This window comes from Artemia franciscana, chromosome 3 (genome assembly GCF_032884065.1).
Source record: "Artemia franciscana chromosome 3, ASM3288406v1, whole genome shotgun sequence".
Classification (NCBI taxonomy): domain Eukaryota; kingdom Metazoa; phylum Arthropoda; class Branchiopoda; order Anostraca; family Artemiidae; genus Artemia; species Artemia franciscana.
This window is the reverse complement of record NC_088865.1, coordinates 2,146,477-2,163,298: the sequence shown is the minus strand read 5'-3', so window position 1 is coordinate 2,163,298 and position 16,822 is coordinate 2,146,477. Positions and strand designations below refer to the sequence as shown.

Sequence of the window (16,822 nt, the reverse complement as noted above, 5' to 3'; positions counted from 1 at the left end):
AAAAAAAAATCAAGCATTGTACCAGGACCTCCAAATTGTACCAAAAACGGTACACATGTACCGCGTTGGCAACGCTGAACTGGTCTTCGGTTCCTTTTCAATTTTAAAAACAAAAAATAGGAGACATTAAACATTACTAGGCGCATACACAGGGATTTACTTCAGGAGGGGAAAGGTAACCCGGACTCCACAAAACCGGGAAAGTGAGCAAACAGCACCGTAAAATTGTTTAAACGTTGACATTCGGGGAGAGGACTTTGAAACTACTGCTTTCCCTTTTGCATATCCGCATCATTTTTGCCTTCAAAGGCACATGGAGTTCAGAAAGTTCAGGTCTATAAGTGGCGTGTTCTTATATACCTTTTGAATCACTGTATTTTTCAGCGTATTTTTTCTTTTACAAAACATTTATGAATTTTTTTTATGAAAATTAAGATTTTACGCCGAACACGGAGAAGGCACGTGATGAGAGTGGCAAAAGTGTACCAAGCGTAATAGAACTATGCAGCTCACTTGGCACTCCGAGCAGGTTCTCCAGAAGGTCGAAAGAGGGTAACCCCTAAATGGATTTAAGATCTATTTAGAGCCAGGGCTCAATCTGAATTTACTTCTGTTAAAAGACTCTTATTTGGTTGTCTTACAATAATACATTATAGACAAAATTCTATGGCATGGAACTTTCGGATTTTTGGATGTCAGTAAAAGAAGAGCATCTGCAGCATAGCGGTAATACTCTTCGAACATTAATTTCATTTGTAGGATCCTCTTTATACAAAGCTGCCTTTCCGGCTATTGTAGTAATAAAAGTAATTTTAGCTCAAAATTAAGACTGAACAAGTAATCAAGGGGTCATTGACTTTCAGAAATCGCGTACATCAGGTGGTGCGTGGCGACAGTGTGACAAGCGTGGTGGAACTGTCCCAAGCGCGAGGGAACTATGCCAAGCGTGTTAGAACTGTGCGGCACACGAAATGTTCCAAAATACACCTAAGTGGTGGAAAGGGGGGGGGGCTCGTAAGAAATGAGGATTGCCACATGTTTGAGATGTGAGAAATTGTGCAATGAACAAGCCCATCCCTCCTATTAATAATTTTACAAATTTCAGCTATTAATTGATATTCAATAATTTTTTTCTGAATTCAAACTCGTGTTTAATTTAGTATTAGACTAACTTAACCCCCTTAAAGCACACTTCAGCTGTGTGTCAAACTCTTATAAAATGCATTCGCACCACGACCGGCCGCTTGCAGACAAGAACTCGGTGGCTGTTCAGCCTCGATATGGATATTACCAAAATATTTGAAATTACATATTTTATAACTTCCCAACGAAATTAGCACACGTTTCTAATTGTTTGCTGTTAAATGAAAAGTTGTTTACAAAAGTAGGTTTTCTGATTTCTCAGAAGGTCAAAAAGTTAAAAAAAAAAAAAAAAACACTATTGTAAAACAATATTGTAAAACGTGCACACTAAAAAGAAATATAATTTTATATCGAATATGTAGATACAAATAACTACATATGAAAATTGTTCCTGTTTTCGCATTTCAAAAAGTATTCTTAGGTTTTTATCATTTTTCTTGGTAGAATTGTAGTATAGAATTTTTATAATAACAGAGCAGTTTGCACCAATTCCACCAATATGGCTGTCCTCCGACAAAACCTAGTATCTACACAGAAAATCGAATTTGAGTTAGGAGTGGAACCCACCTCTTCAAACCAGGAGGAATCCAATGGTGAACTCGGAATATTTATCCAAGGCCTCATAGACCTCACCTAGTATCTACACAAGGTCTCAGCTTTATTTTCGGGCTTTACCTAGTATGTACATACTATAAATTTGCTTTTTCTCTAAAACCTAGTATCTGACAAACTGCGATCCACCAGCAACAAAATCATCAGCATCATCACTTTTATTGTTTACAAAACTACACAAATTTTTCTATCATCCAGTTATTCCAGTTAACTAACCAATTTACACTAGATCTGAATGGAGAGAGGAAAATTACTGGTAGTGTAGACTTTTTATAACTAAGACAGCAGTTTGCACCAATAGCAATAATATCAAACAGTTCGTGACAGTGAATTGTAAGTAAGGAGCAACCGGCTCAATAATAACCGAAAGTCTAAGACACGGATTTTTGATATCAAAACAGTCCACTTACTATGCTGATTTCAAATACATAATTTACTTCAGTTTTACCAGTTAAAGGCTGCAAGCCTGAGAAAGTTTGACGGATTATCAAAAAAAGGGAGAAATACTCCATAAAACTTAAAATATCTTAAAGGAAATCACAGCACCAGATTCAGCGTATCAGATAATCTTACTATAGAGGTTAAAAGCTCTTATCTGTAAGAATGTAGAATTTGTATTTTTTTTTTTCCTGAAGAAAGATTACGAATGCGTGTATATTTGTTTCTTCGTTTTCCTCCTCAGAAGTGATCTTAACGAAGAAATTGTCCTAGAATATCGCGAGAGGTCTCGTTTGAACATGAATTAGAAGTTCTAGTTCCCTTTTTAAGTGACGAAGAAAATTGGAGGGCATCTAACTCCCCTCCCACGCCCTTCTTCCCAAGTCCTCTGATCACAATTTTGAGCTACCCCTTTTGTTCAATATAGTTGAAAGGTACAACTATGTCTTTGGAGATAACACGAACCCCCAGAACCACCGGAGAAAAGGCCGCAAGCTGTGAAATTTACCCATTGTTTAAATGTAATATTTCTTATAGGGAAGTATACCGACATTTTTCAGGAGGGGGGATTTTTTTTGGTGATGGATTTCCTATGGGGAGAATTTCCCAATTTGGATAGAAGTTTCCGGAGTCGAACTTTCCATAAGAAATTTTGAACGGGGAATTGCCAGAATTTGTACACAAAATTCGTTTTATTTGTCTTAACTTCTCGTTGGTGACCCCATTTTGCATGTGGAGATGCTTTAAGTGAATTGTCGCGGAGAATTTGCCGCGGAGTTAGAATTCTCTGGAGGAGTTTTACGTGGTGGGGGTGTTTCCTATGGGAGAAAGTCTCCACGGGGTGATCATCACCAGGAGAAAATCTCACTTGGAGAAATTTTCTGCAGAAGAAACTTTCCATCAGGTAAGAGGGGATTCCAAGAAATTGTTTTCCATTCCCCTATGACCCTAAAACTATCTACAATTAAATAAAAACAAGTCTTTCTTTAAATTAAAGTATGCTAAGGCGAATTTTTCAGGCTGAATCGTAGGCAAGAAATTTTCTGGGGGGGGGGAATTTGCAACGATGATAGAATTGTCCTGGGTAATTTCCCAGCAGAAGAATTTTACGGGGGAGGAACTTTCTATGGAGGAATTTTTCGTTGGGGAGATTTTCCACGAAGGGGGCGGATTTCTTGTTTTTTTTTGTAAATCGAACAGAAATTAAACAAAAAAACATTTTTTTTTTACTGAAAGTAAGAAGCAACATTAAAACTTAAAACGAACAGAAATTGTTCCGTATATGAGGGGACTGCCCCCTCCTCTAAATCCCACTCTTTATGCTAAAGTTCAAACTTTTCTCTCAATCCTTTAAGAACGATTCTTGAAACACTAGGGCCGTGTAATTAGAATCAGAACCATTTTTAAAAGGTCTTAAGAAACTTTAGCTTGAAGAGAGAGGTATTGAGGGCTGGAACTTAGTTAAAGGCACCGTGAATGGCAAAATAATAGTCATAGGAATAAGAAAAGTGTTTCTTTTCTTTTCAAGACAGTTTCTTGAAAGCAGCCTCCATAAGTAGAATTTAGGCCCTAGATTAACTTGTGAAGGTTCCATTCACGTAACTCCTCTAACTTCCGAGATAGGAAGCAGCCCCATCAACTTCTCTGAATGTAACAAAGTAGGAATTTTGTTATTATTATTATTATAGTGTTTAGTTCAGAAAAGGGGATACAGTACACTATTCCTGGTTTGCCAGTTTTATTTACCTTTTTATTTTTATCACCTTGCTCAAGCACTTTCCAAAACAAAAAAAATCAGATTTTATCTTTGGGCAACATTCTAAGTTAGGCGTAGAGTTCTAAGTATTCCATAGTTTTCCATTCTAAGTTTTCGATAGAAGGAAACATCTTAAAAGAAAAGTAGTAGCCTACCATTGAATTCCTTAGTTTACGCTCTTTTCAAATGCCATATTCACCTTTCTGACAATGCAACCCCATTCCCTGATGGTCCCATTTATAGCCCCGAGATATATACAGACTAAAAGAAATCACTGAAACAATGAAATTATTACTTTATAATATGCACGATTCTATTAATCAGATTATCATTCCTTACACTGCTATCCACATTTATGAATAGGGTAATATCTAGAATCCTTGGGGGGGGGGGGTAATTGTCAGAGACATGATTCTTACAGTTGAAAAGAATCTAAAGGAACCATTTTTATTTTACTAAGGTGTGTCTTTTGTGGTACCACAAATTTAGAATATACCTTATGTCCTAGCCAGGGCCGTGATTTGCTATGAGGCAAGGGGGGCAATTTCCCCCTTGTTAGCTGTTTATTTACGTTCCAAGTGCTCTAAAGTGCGTATTACTGCATACAGCAAGATTCTGATGATTGCATATGTTTCTTTGTGATTATTAGAGAAGCGCGTCCATTTCTGGTTGACCCTCCTTCTCCATGGGGCAAACTAAATATTCACAGTGGGCTTGCTTACAGGTAACATTACCTATAGAACGAAGCGTATTAGTCCATGAGCCCCGTGGGCAGCGGGGCGAGGTCTGTATTGCAATTTAGAGCACTTAGAACGAAAGTAAACATTTACCGCCCCCCAGACCTTAGTTTGCCCCCCACCGCCCCAGCTAAAATTTGGCTCCTTCCAAAAATCCTGTCAAAAATAAAATAGACCTGCATAATTCAAGCATCCAGGAAAACAGGTCAGTTTTCTCATAGGAAGGAATTTTCATGGGGGGAAAGAATTTTCCATGAAGGGGTCGCCCGTTTCCCCAGCATTATTTAAAAAACAATCAGAAATTAAATAATTAAACAAGTTTCTTCAACTGAAAGTAAGGAGCAACATTAAAACTTAAACGAATAGAAATTATTACGTATATTAGGGGGTTCGCCCCCTCGTTAAAACCTCGCTTTTTACGCTATAGTATTTTTAGTACTTTCAAAAGAGCTATTTATTCTAATTAAACGGTCTTTGTGATTCAGGTGTTATTCTTAGAGAATTGGAATAAAAATCGAACTTTAGTGTAAAGGGCGAGGTATTGGCGAGGGGGCGAAGCCCTTCATATACGTAACAATTTCTGTTCAATTTAGTTCTTAATGTTGCTCCTTACTTTCAGTTGATGCAACTTGTTTTTTTATTTAATTAACTAAAAGGACAAAACCACTTACTTCTTTATTTGCAAAAAAATCCTTATTATTTTCAATCCAAAAACGACTTGACTTTGACAGCAGTAACCTACTAACTCAGTACCTTGGGTATTATGTTCCAATGCCAATGTCGGGTATTTTTTAATTTTGTTAAACCGCGGTCACAGTAAGACCTTGAAATAGGACATTATGCAAGCGGGTTAATTCTGGTGAAAAAGAAGGTGTGCAAGAAACGTGTCTAACGGCATGAGGTCTTAATTTTGAGGTTGTACCAGCTTGTAGTTACATCAGGCACAGGTGTAAGCCTTTGTTTTGCATAATACCATCACCGCTTCCATTATCCACGGAGGTGATTTTCGCAGAAAATTCGAAATTTTCCCTAATTACAGTGATGGATGAAAATTACCAGCGAGGGAGCCCAAATTTTGTTGGTGCACACCCTAAACACTGATTTCGTATCTATATCTACATTATACTCCAATTCTTTAGGGTTTTCTCGAAGTTCCCTAAAACAAAAATCGGTTTTCCGAATCTCACCAAAAAGTAACGAAGACAAAAATAACGATCCTTAGTTTTTGCTATTGTTCGCGTATTTGGGAAAATTAATTTAAGGGAAATTTCGGAAAACCCAATTTTTTAAACTCAGGAACAGTGGAAGCACTGTATAAGGTACAAAATATCTTGACTTCAAGAAATCTCATTTAAATTGATTTCAAATTATTCTGTCACCTACCCTCTCCCCAGAAAAGCAAACATATAAAAAGCATGGTTATGTGTGTTACTTCTGGGATGAATTAGGGGCTTCAGGCCTATATCCCTAAAATCTTGTTTAAAATTCAACAGTTTTAATTGTTGGGACGCCTAAATGTTGCACATAGCATTTTTTGCACTTATGATATAACTGCTGACTCTATAAGGGATAAATTAAAAAAAAATTTCTAATTGAAAGTAAGGGAGACATTAATACTTAAAACGAACAGAAATTATTCCGTATATGAAAGGGGCTGTTCCTTCCTCAATGCCTCACTTTTTACGCTAAAGTTTGACACAACGTTACGCTAAAGTTTATGCTAAAGTTTTGACAAAAAGTTTGATTCGATGTTTGTCCCAACTCTAATTTTTAAAACAATGAAAAGTTTAGTGTAAAGAGCGAGCCGTTGCGGAGGGGACATCCCCTTCCATATACGGAATAATTTTTGTTCGTTTTAAGTTTAAATGCTTCTCCTTACTTTCATAAAAAAAATGTTTTTTTATATATTTAGTTTCTGAACGTCTTTCCATAACGATTTTTCAAATAGGAATTTAATCCAAAAACTGTTTCTTCAATGGAAAAAAAAGAGTGAAGTTAACGCTCAAAAGGGACTAAAATTATCCTACATAATGAAGGGACAGCCTCTCGCTCGTTTTAAATTTGGATTATTATAGGACTATTATTTTTGAGGTTCAAAACATCAAAAACCAAATTTGGCTTAGCGTAAAGAGCGAGGCGTTGAGAAAGGGATATCCTTTTTCATATACGGAATAATTTCTGTTCGTTTTAAGTTTTAATGTTGCTCCTTACTTTCATTTAAAAAAATGTTTTTTATATTTAATTTCTGAACGTTTTTCAACTCATGCAGGTTCAAATTTGGCTCACCGTACAGAAAAAATTAAAACAAAATTTGCATATTAATTTTGGCAGATTTATTCGGTATATGAAGGGTTGCTTTCTCCTCAATACCTTGCTATTTACACTAAAGCTATTAGCACTTTTAAAAAAGCTTCCTATTATAATTAAAGGGTTTCAGTTTTAGTAAACAGTGAAACTTTAGAGTAAGGAGTAAGATACTGAGGAGGGGGGCAACCCTTCATATATGGAATAATTTCTGTTCGTTTTTCAAATAATGCCGGTAAATCGGGCTCACTCCTTATAAAATATACCCCTCCCCCTCAAGGAAAAATCCGCCGTGGATATTTCATCCAACGTAAAGTACAGCCCCCCTTCCCCCCGTCAAATACCATCCAGACCATTCCATCTTCGCTGAGAATCCCCCTCCCAGTAAAATTGCTTGCGGACGATTTAGATTGAAAAATTCTCCTTAGCAATTTCTCATTTGAATAAGACTTTAATCTTAAATCGGTTTCTCGACTACTCCAGAAGTTCCCCCTTTCGTGAAAATTACTTCCCAGAAAACAAAGCACGCGGAAAAAAGCCCTTGGATAATTCCCCCGGAACATCTCCACATGAAAAATTTGCAAAAAGAATGCAAGACAAATAGAGATAATATTACGTATAGTAATTCTATCTAATCCCCCAGTGTAACATATCCCCTGGAATATTCAACCCCTAGAAATATCCCTCCCCAAGGAAGATTCTCTCCATAGAAATCCACCCCAAACACACCCCTCCCCCCTAAAAAATGTCTGTATACTTCCCAATAACAAATACTATACGTGAACAATGGGCGACTTTCATAGCTTACAGGCCTCTCCCCACGGACTGTGGGGGGGGGGCATTTTATACCTAAAGACCTAATTATTTTGATCTTTCAACTATACTGAACAAATTGGCCATCTTAAAATTTTGATTGGATAATTTTGGGGAAAAATGGGCGTGGGAGGGGGCTCAGTTGCCCTCCAATATTTTTGGACACTTAAAAAGAGCACTAGAACTTCTAATTTCCATTCGAATGAGCCCTCTTCCGATATTCTAGGACCACTGGTTCAATACCATCACCCCTGGGAAAAAAAAATAAACAGTCTTTCTTCTGGCAAAAAATACAAAATTCCACATTTTTGCAGATAGAAGCTTGAAACCTCTATTATAGGGCTCTCTGATACGCTGAATCTGATGCTATGATTTTCATTAAGATTCTTTGACTTTTAAGCATGCCCCTTTTTTCCCCAAAGTCGCCCAATCAAAATTTTAAGATAGCCATTTTGTTCATCATACTCGGAAAATCTAAGAGCTATGTCTTTGAGGATGACTTTACCCACCCCCCTTCCCCCACTGTCTCCAGGGGAAGGGCTGCAAGCTACTAACTTTGCCTATTGTTTACATATAGTTTTTGTAATTGGAAAGAATACAGACATTTTTCGGTAGGGGAATGGATTTTTCTGGAGGGGGGCTACGTTGGAAGATCTTTATATGGCTTTTATAGTTAGGGAAAGGGACATTAGCCAAATTCTTGTTTGTAGTGAAAACTATATTTATCTTGAACAGTCTTGGAAAGAACTAATAAAATTAAATTGAATATTGGATATACAATAATATTAATTCCTGAAAGCTAATCAGTTCGAAATTTAATTTTACTGTAATTTTTGTGTTTATTTTCAATGCTGTAATAAGCACAAAAGAAAATCATTTTGATATAATTCGATTTTCAGTAAATCGGCAATGACACAGTAGGTTTTAGACTTTTACAGTTAGGGAAGGAGGCAGTGGCTACCCTTTCACCGTTACTAAGAAAGGGTCATCATATTTTAGTTTTGTGTTTTGTTTTAAGGTTTGGGTTTTTTATATTTTTATCAGTTTTATTCTGCACTGAGGACGGTCAAGTGGAGGTCTTGACCGAAATATCTGCATAATTTTTCAACTTTTTCTCTGGCTGTTTATTGTCCTCGTTTTCTTCCTTTCTTTGCGATTTTATCATGATTAGCCAGTACAATTAGCCAGTACAATTAGCCAGAGAAGGCCATACAGTACTCAGAATTGAGAAAACTCTACCAACTTCTTATTTATTCTCATTGGTAAAAATTAGAATCATAAAACTTCGATACTAGTAACCCTCTAACACGTCACGATTTTATTGATAAAGGCAAATGCCTCACTTTCAGAATTTGCATAATCCTACGACAACCACAACAACCCTCCTATCTCAACCTTCCAATATCAACAATAGCAGCAGCTCTCCTAATCGGCCTGCTAGAGAAGATGTAACTAGTTTCAGGGCCCCTATGATGATGCCGATTTTGGACCATCAGTTTTGCAAGAGATCCTGGTAGTCATCAAGAAACTCAAGAATCACAAAGCCCAAGAAATTGACTGGATCTCAATGAAAATCTTCAGTGCAGTCCGAAGCCTAGGTCCAAGACTTCAGGATCTTTTCGTTGCGATTTAGACGCTAGTACCGTTTCCCAAGGATTAGTGAGACTCTGTTATCATGACTCTGTCATCATCCCTGTATTCAAGAAGATGAAAGAACTGAATGTGAAAACTATATACCTTATTAGCATAGCTGTAAAGACCGTTGCTCCTGTTCTGATAAACCGCTTCAGATCTGCAAGAGATTCGACAGCCTAACCCAATTTAGCTGGATTCAGAGCAGGTACGGGATTCACATGTTTCACCCAAACCAGCCATACTACAAACTCAGTATTCTACATTTAAGTTAATGTGGAGCTCTCATCTTGGTTCAATATTGAATTCAGCGTAAGACTAGGTTTTATCCTCTCCCCAGAGCCTTTCCACTCAGTAATGGACTGGATTTTGAAGAAATCCATGCAAAGTTGAGTTGAAATTCACATAATATTGGATTTCACCATCACGGATTTGAACTACAAGAAAGATGTCTTGTTGCTAGATCGTTCTTCTCTATTTGGCTTCTCTCCAATTATCATTTTTAGGCTTACTTAACAATTTATAACATTTTCCAAATTATTAGTTGGAGTAACTTCCTCAAATGACGCCTATGACGTCTGATAAAAAATGTAAAATATAAAATACGGAAGAAAACTAATTGACACCAGGTTTCACTCTAATTGTTGAGGGGGAGCTCAGCGTGGGCATATCTAGGGTGCAAGAGTAGTGCTCATTTGAGGATTTGTTGATCCTCTAAAAAATATATATTTGGTAAGAGCGTCCTGCAGAGGCCACTCCTCTCTCTGGGCTCTACTTCATGAGCAAGGGAGATAAGGAAATGGTTAACATGAAAAATACAACAAAAAACAAATATAAAAAAGGAAAGAATTATAATCTAGGAATTTTATGCTCTAATTACGTATCATCGATTCTACGTAAAAAATTTGATTTGATTTATTATCTTATCTGAAGAAACTAAAAAAAAAATCCCGGATTATCTTGAATTAGTTATTATATAGACAATTTTACAAGAAGTCAAAGCTATGAATATTTTAAAGTTAATTTTATTACTTTCCTGCATTATCTTTTCTTTTGGTAAGTTTTTTTCCTTTCCTCATGTATTTATATTGTTGTGTTTAAATGATGCTTTGAAAGGTAATAAAAGTAGAAATAAAAATGATAATTATGCGAAACATATCTCTCAAATTCCGGATGCCATAGTTTCATATTCTTCGTCTTACACAGATGTCTTCAACCTAAAATAGCACAGAAGCCTCTTTCAAGGTTGTAGCAATAGCTGCAACCTTGTAAAGAGCGAACCACAGCTCATAGTAACCGAAAGTTCTAGAGAGGGGTTGCGTATAATACTACTTTTGTCGCCTTCGATTCCAGAGATCTTTCTCAGTTGGCTTCGCCCAGACAGTATGAACAATCCAGTGGACATTGGACATTGTTGTTTACAACAGCAATACAACCACTGGACATTGAGTCCAGTGGACATAGTTGTTCATAAGTCAACCAAAAAAATCTTGGTTACCCCACTATGAAGTAAAGTTATACTAGCTTTGCCTCATACAGAGACAGTCTGTTTTGGGTTTACACTAATTAGGTTTTCCAGTTCTTTTATCACTTTGACTAGAGACTCGTACGTAAAGTTTAAGTCAGTTTTGGAGGTACAAATTTTTTACTTTTTAGTATTTCCTAGTTTTAACGCTTGGTTTTATTACGTGAACAACACAGGGAGGAAGTTGTTTTTGGTGAAGGGTATAAAATGTAGATCAAATTCAGGTCAGTATAAAAAAAGGAAGGTTAATAAGGAAAACATAGAGAACTGATGAATAAAAAAATTAATATCTTGAGACTTTGGTGTTGTGGAAAAAGGCGGGCACAAGCTTGTAGCATTAAAAAACACAACTGGGAGAGTACCATATTTGCTTCCTCTAGATTCAACCGTAGGAAGCCTTAATTCAACCCTTAATTTGCTATAGGGCAGGGGACAACTGCCTCACAGACCCCAATTTGCCCCCTGCAGCTGAAATTTAGGCTTTTCAAAAATCTTATCAAAACTAGAATATACCTGCATAACACATAATAAAGCATCCACAGAAACGGGTCAGTTTTCTTTAACATAGGCCTATCTTTACCGTTATGGTACTATATGGCTCATTTTCGGTTTTCACTGTCATTTTCACTTGATTTGGGAAAATTGGCTCCAATTTTGCTCCCCCACCCGGATTTGGACGAAATTGCACCACTGATAGGAAGTATGAGTATCAGAGGAATTTCTAAGGGGTGAGGGGGGGTGAAAAGCGCCTTTCCAGGCCACCATTTTACAGTTCTATAAGGGAAGGAACGGTAGACCAGAATTTTAGCGTTACACAGACTTTTGTTCCTTTCCTAACAAGACTGTTCGGCAGGCACCTTCTGAGTAGGAGTGTCCTTGTGTATCCCCACGCCTCAACCCCCAAAAAATTTAGCCCGTTTTACGACTTCCCCTTTAATTTTTAGTATCCTTCTTATGCTTCGTTTGGTTTATTAATTTTTTTTATTGTGATTTTTTTAAACCACTTTCCAACCGTAAAACCTTCATGTATATAATATCGTATTTCTTGTGTTGTTGCTAAGGTGACTGGAAATTAATCAGGACAAAAACTTCATTTGTTATAGCAATGAGCTGCCAAAAAACAATTCAAGATATAAAATTTTCAGGAAGGTTATTTCATAACTTGTTAAATAAATTGAAGTGTTGAAAGAACAATGACTGTGAAAAAGACTTAAAATTTATTTTATGGTCGTTTTATACACCCAAAGTTTTGTTAGGAACGTTTAAATAACATAATGAATATATAAAGCAACTATGCTAAAAAATTGTGGAGTAATATTTCTCAACAGTTGCGTCATTTTGAGGGGTAGGTGGCCCTTTGTCCCCACCCCCTGATTTTCAATCATACTTTTTCTGATATTTTCAAGGAAAACTGTAAAAAATGACGAACTTGCACCCCCTCCCCTAGATAGTAAAAATACATTACCTCTCCCTTAAATTTCGGGCTTAATGCCACTGTTTCTTAACCTTATCACTCTTGATGTGCCCTTAAAATAAATTATTTAAAAGTAATACACCAGTCATCGACACTAAAAAACAGGGTTTTGAGACTTTTAGTAAAGATATTTTGACTTACTAATCAAACAGTTCGCGGTAACGAACTGTAGTAGGGAGCGACCGGCTCAATTGTAACCGAAACTGTAAAAAACGGAATTTCAATACCAATAGTTATTCTAAAAGAATTGCATTTTAATGCTGATTTTCAACATATAAGTTTCTTCAAGTTTAGTCTTACCCATCAAAAGTTACGAGCCTAAGAAAATTTGCCATATTTTAGAAAATAGGGGGAAAGCACCCCTTAAACGTGATACAATCTTAACGAAAATCACACCATCAGATTCAGCGTATCAGAGAACCCTACAGTAGAAGTTTCAAGCTCCTATCTACAAAAATGTGGAATTTTGTGTTTTTTTTTCCACAAGACAGATCACGGATGTGTGTTTATTTGTTTTTTTGTTTTTCTGTTTTTTTGTTTTTTGTTTTCTCATTCTAATGGAAATTAAAAGCACTAGTGCCCTTTTAAGTGACCAAAAAATCGGAGGGCACCTAGGACCCCTCCTACGCTTATTTTTTCCCAAAAGTCACCGGATCAAAATTCTGAGATACCATTTTTATCCAGAATAGTCAAAAAACCTAATAACTATGTCTTTGAGGACGACTTACTCCCCCACAAACCCCGTGGGAGGGGCTGCAAGTTACAAACTTTGACCAGCGTTTACATATAGTAATGGCTATTGAGAAGTGTACCGACGTTTTCAGGGGGATTTTTTTTGTTGGGGGGTTGAGGGGAGGGGGTTATGTGGGGGGATTTTCCATGGAGGAATTTGTCGTGGGGGAAGAGAATTTCCATGATGGGGGCGCTGGATTTTCTGGTATTTTAAAAAAATGAAGCAATAAATATGAAAAAGTTTTTATTAACTTAAAGTAAGGAGCAGCATTAAAACTTAAAACGAACAGAAATTATTGCACATGTGAGGGGTACACCTCCTCCTGTAGTGTAAAGAGTGAGGTATTGGCAAGGGGGTGAACCCCCTCATATACGCAGTAAAAACATACGAATATAGAAGTTTGTTACGTAAGTTAATTCATAAGTTAAATATATTTTTACTAATAAAAACGTTCGTAAAAAATTAAAAGTTCTAGTTGCCTTTTTAAGTAACCAAAAAATTGGAGGATAGCTAGGCCTCCTCCCCTGCTCCTTTTTTTCTCAAAATTTTCCTGTCAAAACTATGAGAAAGCCATTTAGCCAAAAAAAAAATTAATATGCAAATTTCCAAATATGGAATAGCAAAAATCAAAACATTTATTAATACAAAAACTTTTAGAAATTAAACAAGAAAAACAAGTTTTTTAACTGAAAGTAAGGAGCAACATTAAATCTTAAAACAAACAGAAATTACTCCGTATATGAAAGGGGCTGTTCCCTCCTCAACACCTTGCTCTTTACGCTAAAATTTTTTACTGTTTTAAAAAGTAGAGTTGATAGAAAGAGTCACACTTTAGCGTAAAGAGTGGGGTGTTAAGGAAAGAACAGCCCCTTTCATATACGGATTAATTTCTGGTCGTTTTAAGTTTTAATGTCACTCCTTACTTTCAGTTAAAAAAAACTTGATTTTTTTGTTTAATAAAATTCAAGACATACGTACTATTGCAAGGTGCAAGCATTGGACATTCTGAAACATATAATTTCTATACAAGAAATATTAGCGCCTGATTCTACTCCAAATCAAATGCTCTCATTGAACCACCCCTAAACAAAAAAAACTGTTGACAACTGATGATTATTTTACTAATATTTTAGATGAAAAATGTAATAAGATGGTGCACGTGGGATGGTAGCTGGTCAGTAAGAGGTGCATTACCCTGTCTCAAGAACCCCTGCATCATCCACTTGTAAATTATATATCTCTCCTACTTTTCCACTGTAATTCAAGCAGTGACGTCAATTCACAGAAATATAGAAGGTTAAAAAATATATTTTTCAAAATCTAGGAGAGGTGGGCAATTTTTTTTTATTTTGCTATAAAAGAAGCCTTTCTCAATATGAAATACCAAGAAAACATCTTTTCTAAATCTAGGGAGGAGTAAAACAATCTTGGGGGCTAGATGTCTCTCTTCAATTGTCACCACCGAGTTCAAGAGTTGCTTTAGAGCTCTTTCGTCTTGCAGAACCTCCGCAGACTCCTTGTAAAAACCAAAGGCAGGCCTCTACGCATAAGGTGATTTTGGAATTTTGAGTGGAGGGGCAAATAAAAATGGAGAATAAGTAACTATAGAGTAAATACCATTTTGTATATAAAGCGTATAAATTTCTTCATATGAAGACCCATCGCATTACCCATCCGTCTGATGTCAACAGAGCTGAATAAGTTCCTCCTTTTTTATCCTCTTTTCACCGCCCCACTTCTTTTATATTTTGTTCGACCTTTTTCTTGCATCATTTGAGAATTTTTTTTTTCTTCATTTGGTCCCAGATCAAACTCAAAGCTAGATTGTCTGCAATCTATCCTACGTTGTCTGTGATACGCGGTCTAACCATATGAACCCTTTTTTCCTTTTAGCTGTAGATAGTGGGAATGAATCACATTTTGATATGCAGCTTGTTTACGGTGTATACGGTATACGGTGTTATATGCGGTTTTATGCTGTGTTATATACGGTGTTGTGCTAAAATCTTACATCTTAATACAGAGCGTAATATTAACGAAAATCTGAGGGCTTTAATCTTTCTTCTTAGGCCTTTTTTTAACATTTTTTTCACTCTGCTCAGGCGGCTTGGTGCTGCGGTGAGTTATTAGTAGTAGTAGTCGTACATTTGTTTTTTTTTTTCCTAAGATCAGTGAGCTGTAAGATCCTTGCGCTTTGATGAAGAAAAAATAAATAAAAGTTTGATCAGAAATGAATAAAATCTTAGGTAAGATCTTAGCACTTTGATTAAACAATAAAACGGGACTAATATTTCAAATTCTCATATTTCAGAGCCATGATTGACCATTGTTATTACCTGGCCTCTAGTATCCCAACTTTTGTTCAAAAACTTATCTTCTTATTCTTCTATTTTTTTTTTAAATAAAGAAAAAGATTCAGTACCTGAAGATTTATACTATTTTGTTTTGAAGAGAAATTGTACTGAATGGAGAAAGATACCCAAAACGAATAAAAACAACCATTAAAAACTAAGTCAAATGCAGAATGAACACAAATTATCATAATTAGGGGTGTTGTCTCCCCCCTTCCCGTAATCCACCTGTAATTGACGATATATTGACAACTAAAATGTATTGTTCCAAGATTGTTCACTACAGTAATACTCTAAGCACAATCGTTACTAGGATTGATGGCACCCAAACGAAAGATTTTTACAGTGCTCCCCTCCTGACTCAAATATAAGCAAAAAAGCCGAATTAAAGTGAAACTTTTTGATCTAATTGGACAAAACCCATCCACTGCGCCCGGGGTAGCTTAACCCGGTTGCCCCCCCCCCCCCTAAACGGCTCTGGTTCCAAGATTACTCACAAAAATTATTCGCCATAGATTGTTCAAACTTAAATTTTATTGAGTCAGTTGACTTTTTATACGTTAGAAACAAATAACTTTGAATAATAATAATAATAATAATTTATTTCTTACCCACAAAAACACTGTAAAAGCATTAAAATGTGGAATAAAAACAATGAATTACACACAAAAATACAAAACATACAAAAAACGAAAAATAATGAATTTAGAAAAACTTTTTTTGCATGAAATAAACACAAAAAATTAAATAAACCTACACACACAAAAACAACCAACTGTAGAGAAACACAAAAAACAATATTAATTACAAACAAGAAATGAAATTCACACAAAAAAAAGGTTAACCAAAGAAATGGGGGTAAATGTTGAAGAAACCGAGTCTATCAAACAGTTCGTGATAATAAACTGTAAGTAAGGAGAGATGCGGCTCAATAGTAACCGAAACTCTAAGAAAGAATCTTGATAACAATAGATACATCAAAAGGATCAAATTTTGAGCCCTATTCAAAGCATGTAAAATTCATCAAATTTAATTATACCCATCAATGTTACAAGCCTAAGAAAATCTGCTCAAATTTTGAAAAAGGTGGGAAACACCCCATAAAATCAAATGATCTTAATAAAAATCACTCCATCAGATTCAGTATACCAGAGAACCTTATTATAGAGGTTTCAAGCTGCTATGTACAAATATGTGAAATTTTGCATTATTTGCCAGAAGAAAGATTACGGATGAGTGTTTATTTGTTTGTTGCTGTTTTTTTCCCAGGAGTAATCATATCGAACCAGTGATTGTAGAGGGTC

General features: G+C 36.0%; 2 protein-coding genes across 5 annotated transcripts in view; one reads left to right on the top strand and one right to left on the bottom strand.

Annotated features, from left to right (window-relative positions):
* The window catches only part of LOC136024739 (uncharacterized), a 68,366-nt gene extending 62,916 nt beyond the window's left edge, over positions 1–5,450 (bottom strand). For all 4 annotated transcript variants that reach the window (XR_010616896.1, XR_010616897.1, XM_065700174.1 and 1 more), the window contains exon 1: positions 5,358–5,450. The gene's annotated coding sequence lies outside the window, so the exon portion shown is untranslated. The remainder of the gene's footprint in view (positions 1–5,357) is intronic.
* A 4,939-nt stretch (positions 5,451–10,389) lies between these two features.
* Positions 10,390–16,822, top strand: part of LOC136024737 (pancreatic triacylglycerol lipase-like) — an 82,467-nt gene continuing 76,034 nt past the window's right edge. The window contains exon 1 of the mRNA XM_065700170.1: positions 10,390–10,491. Coding sequence (XP_065556242.1) covers positions 10,440–10,491 — 52 coding nt within the window. The 5' untranslated portion in view covers positions 10,390–10,439. The remainder of the gene's footprint in view (positions 10,492–16,822) is intronic.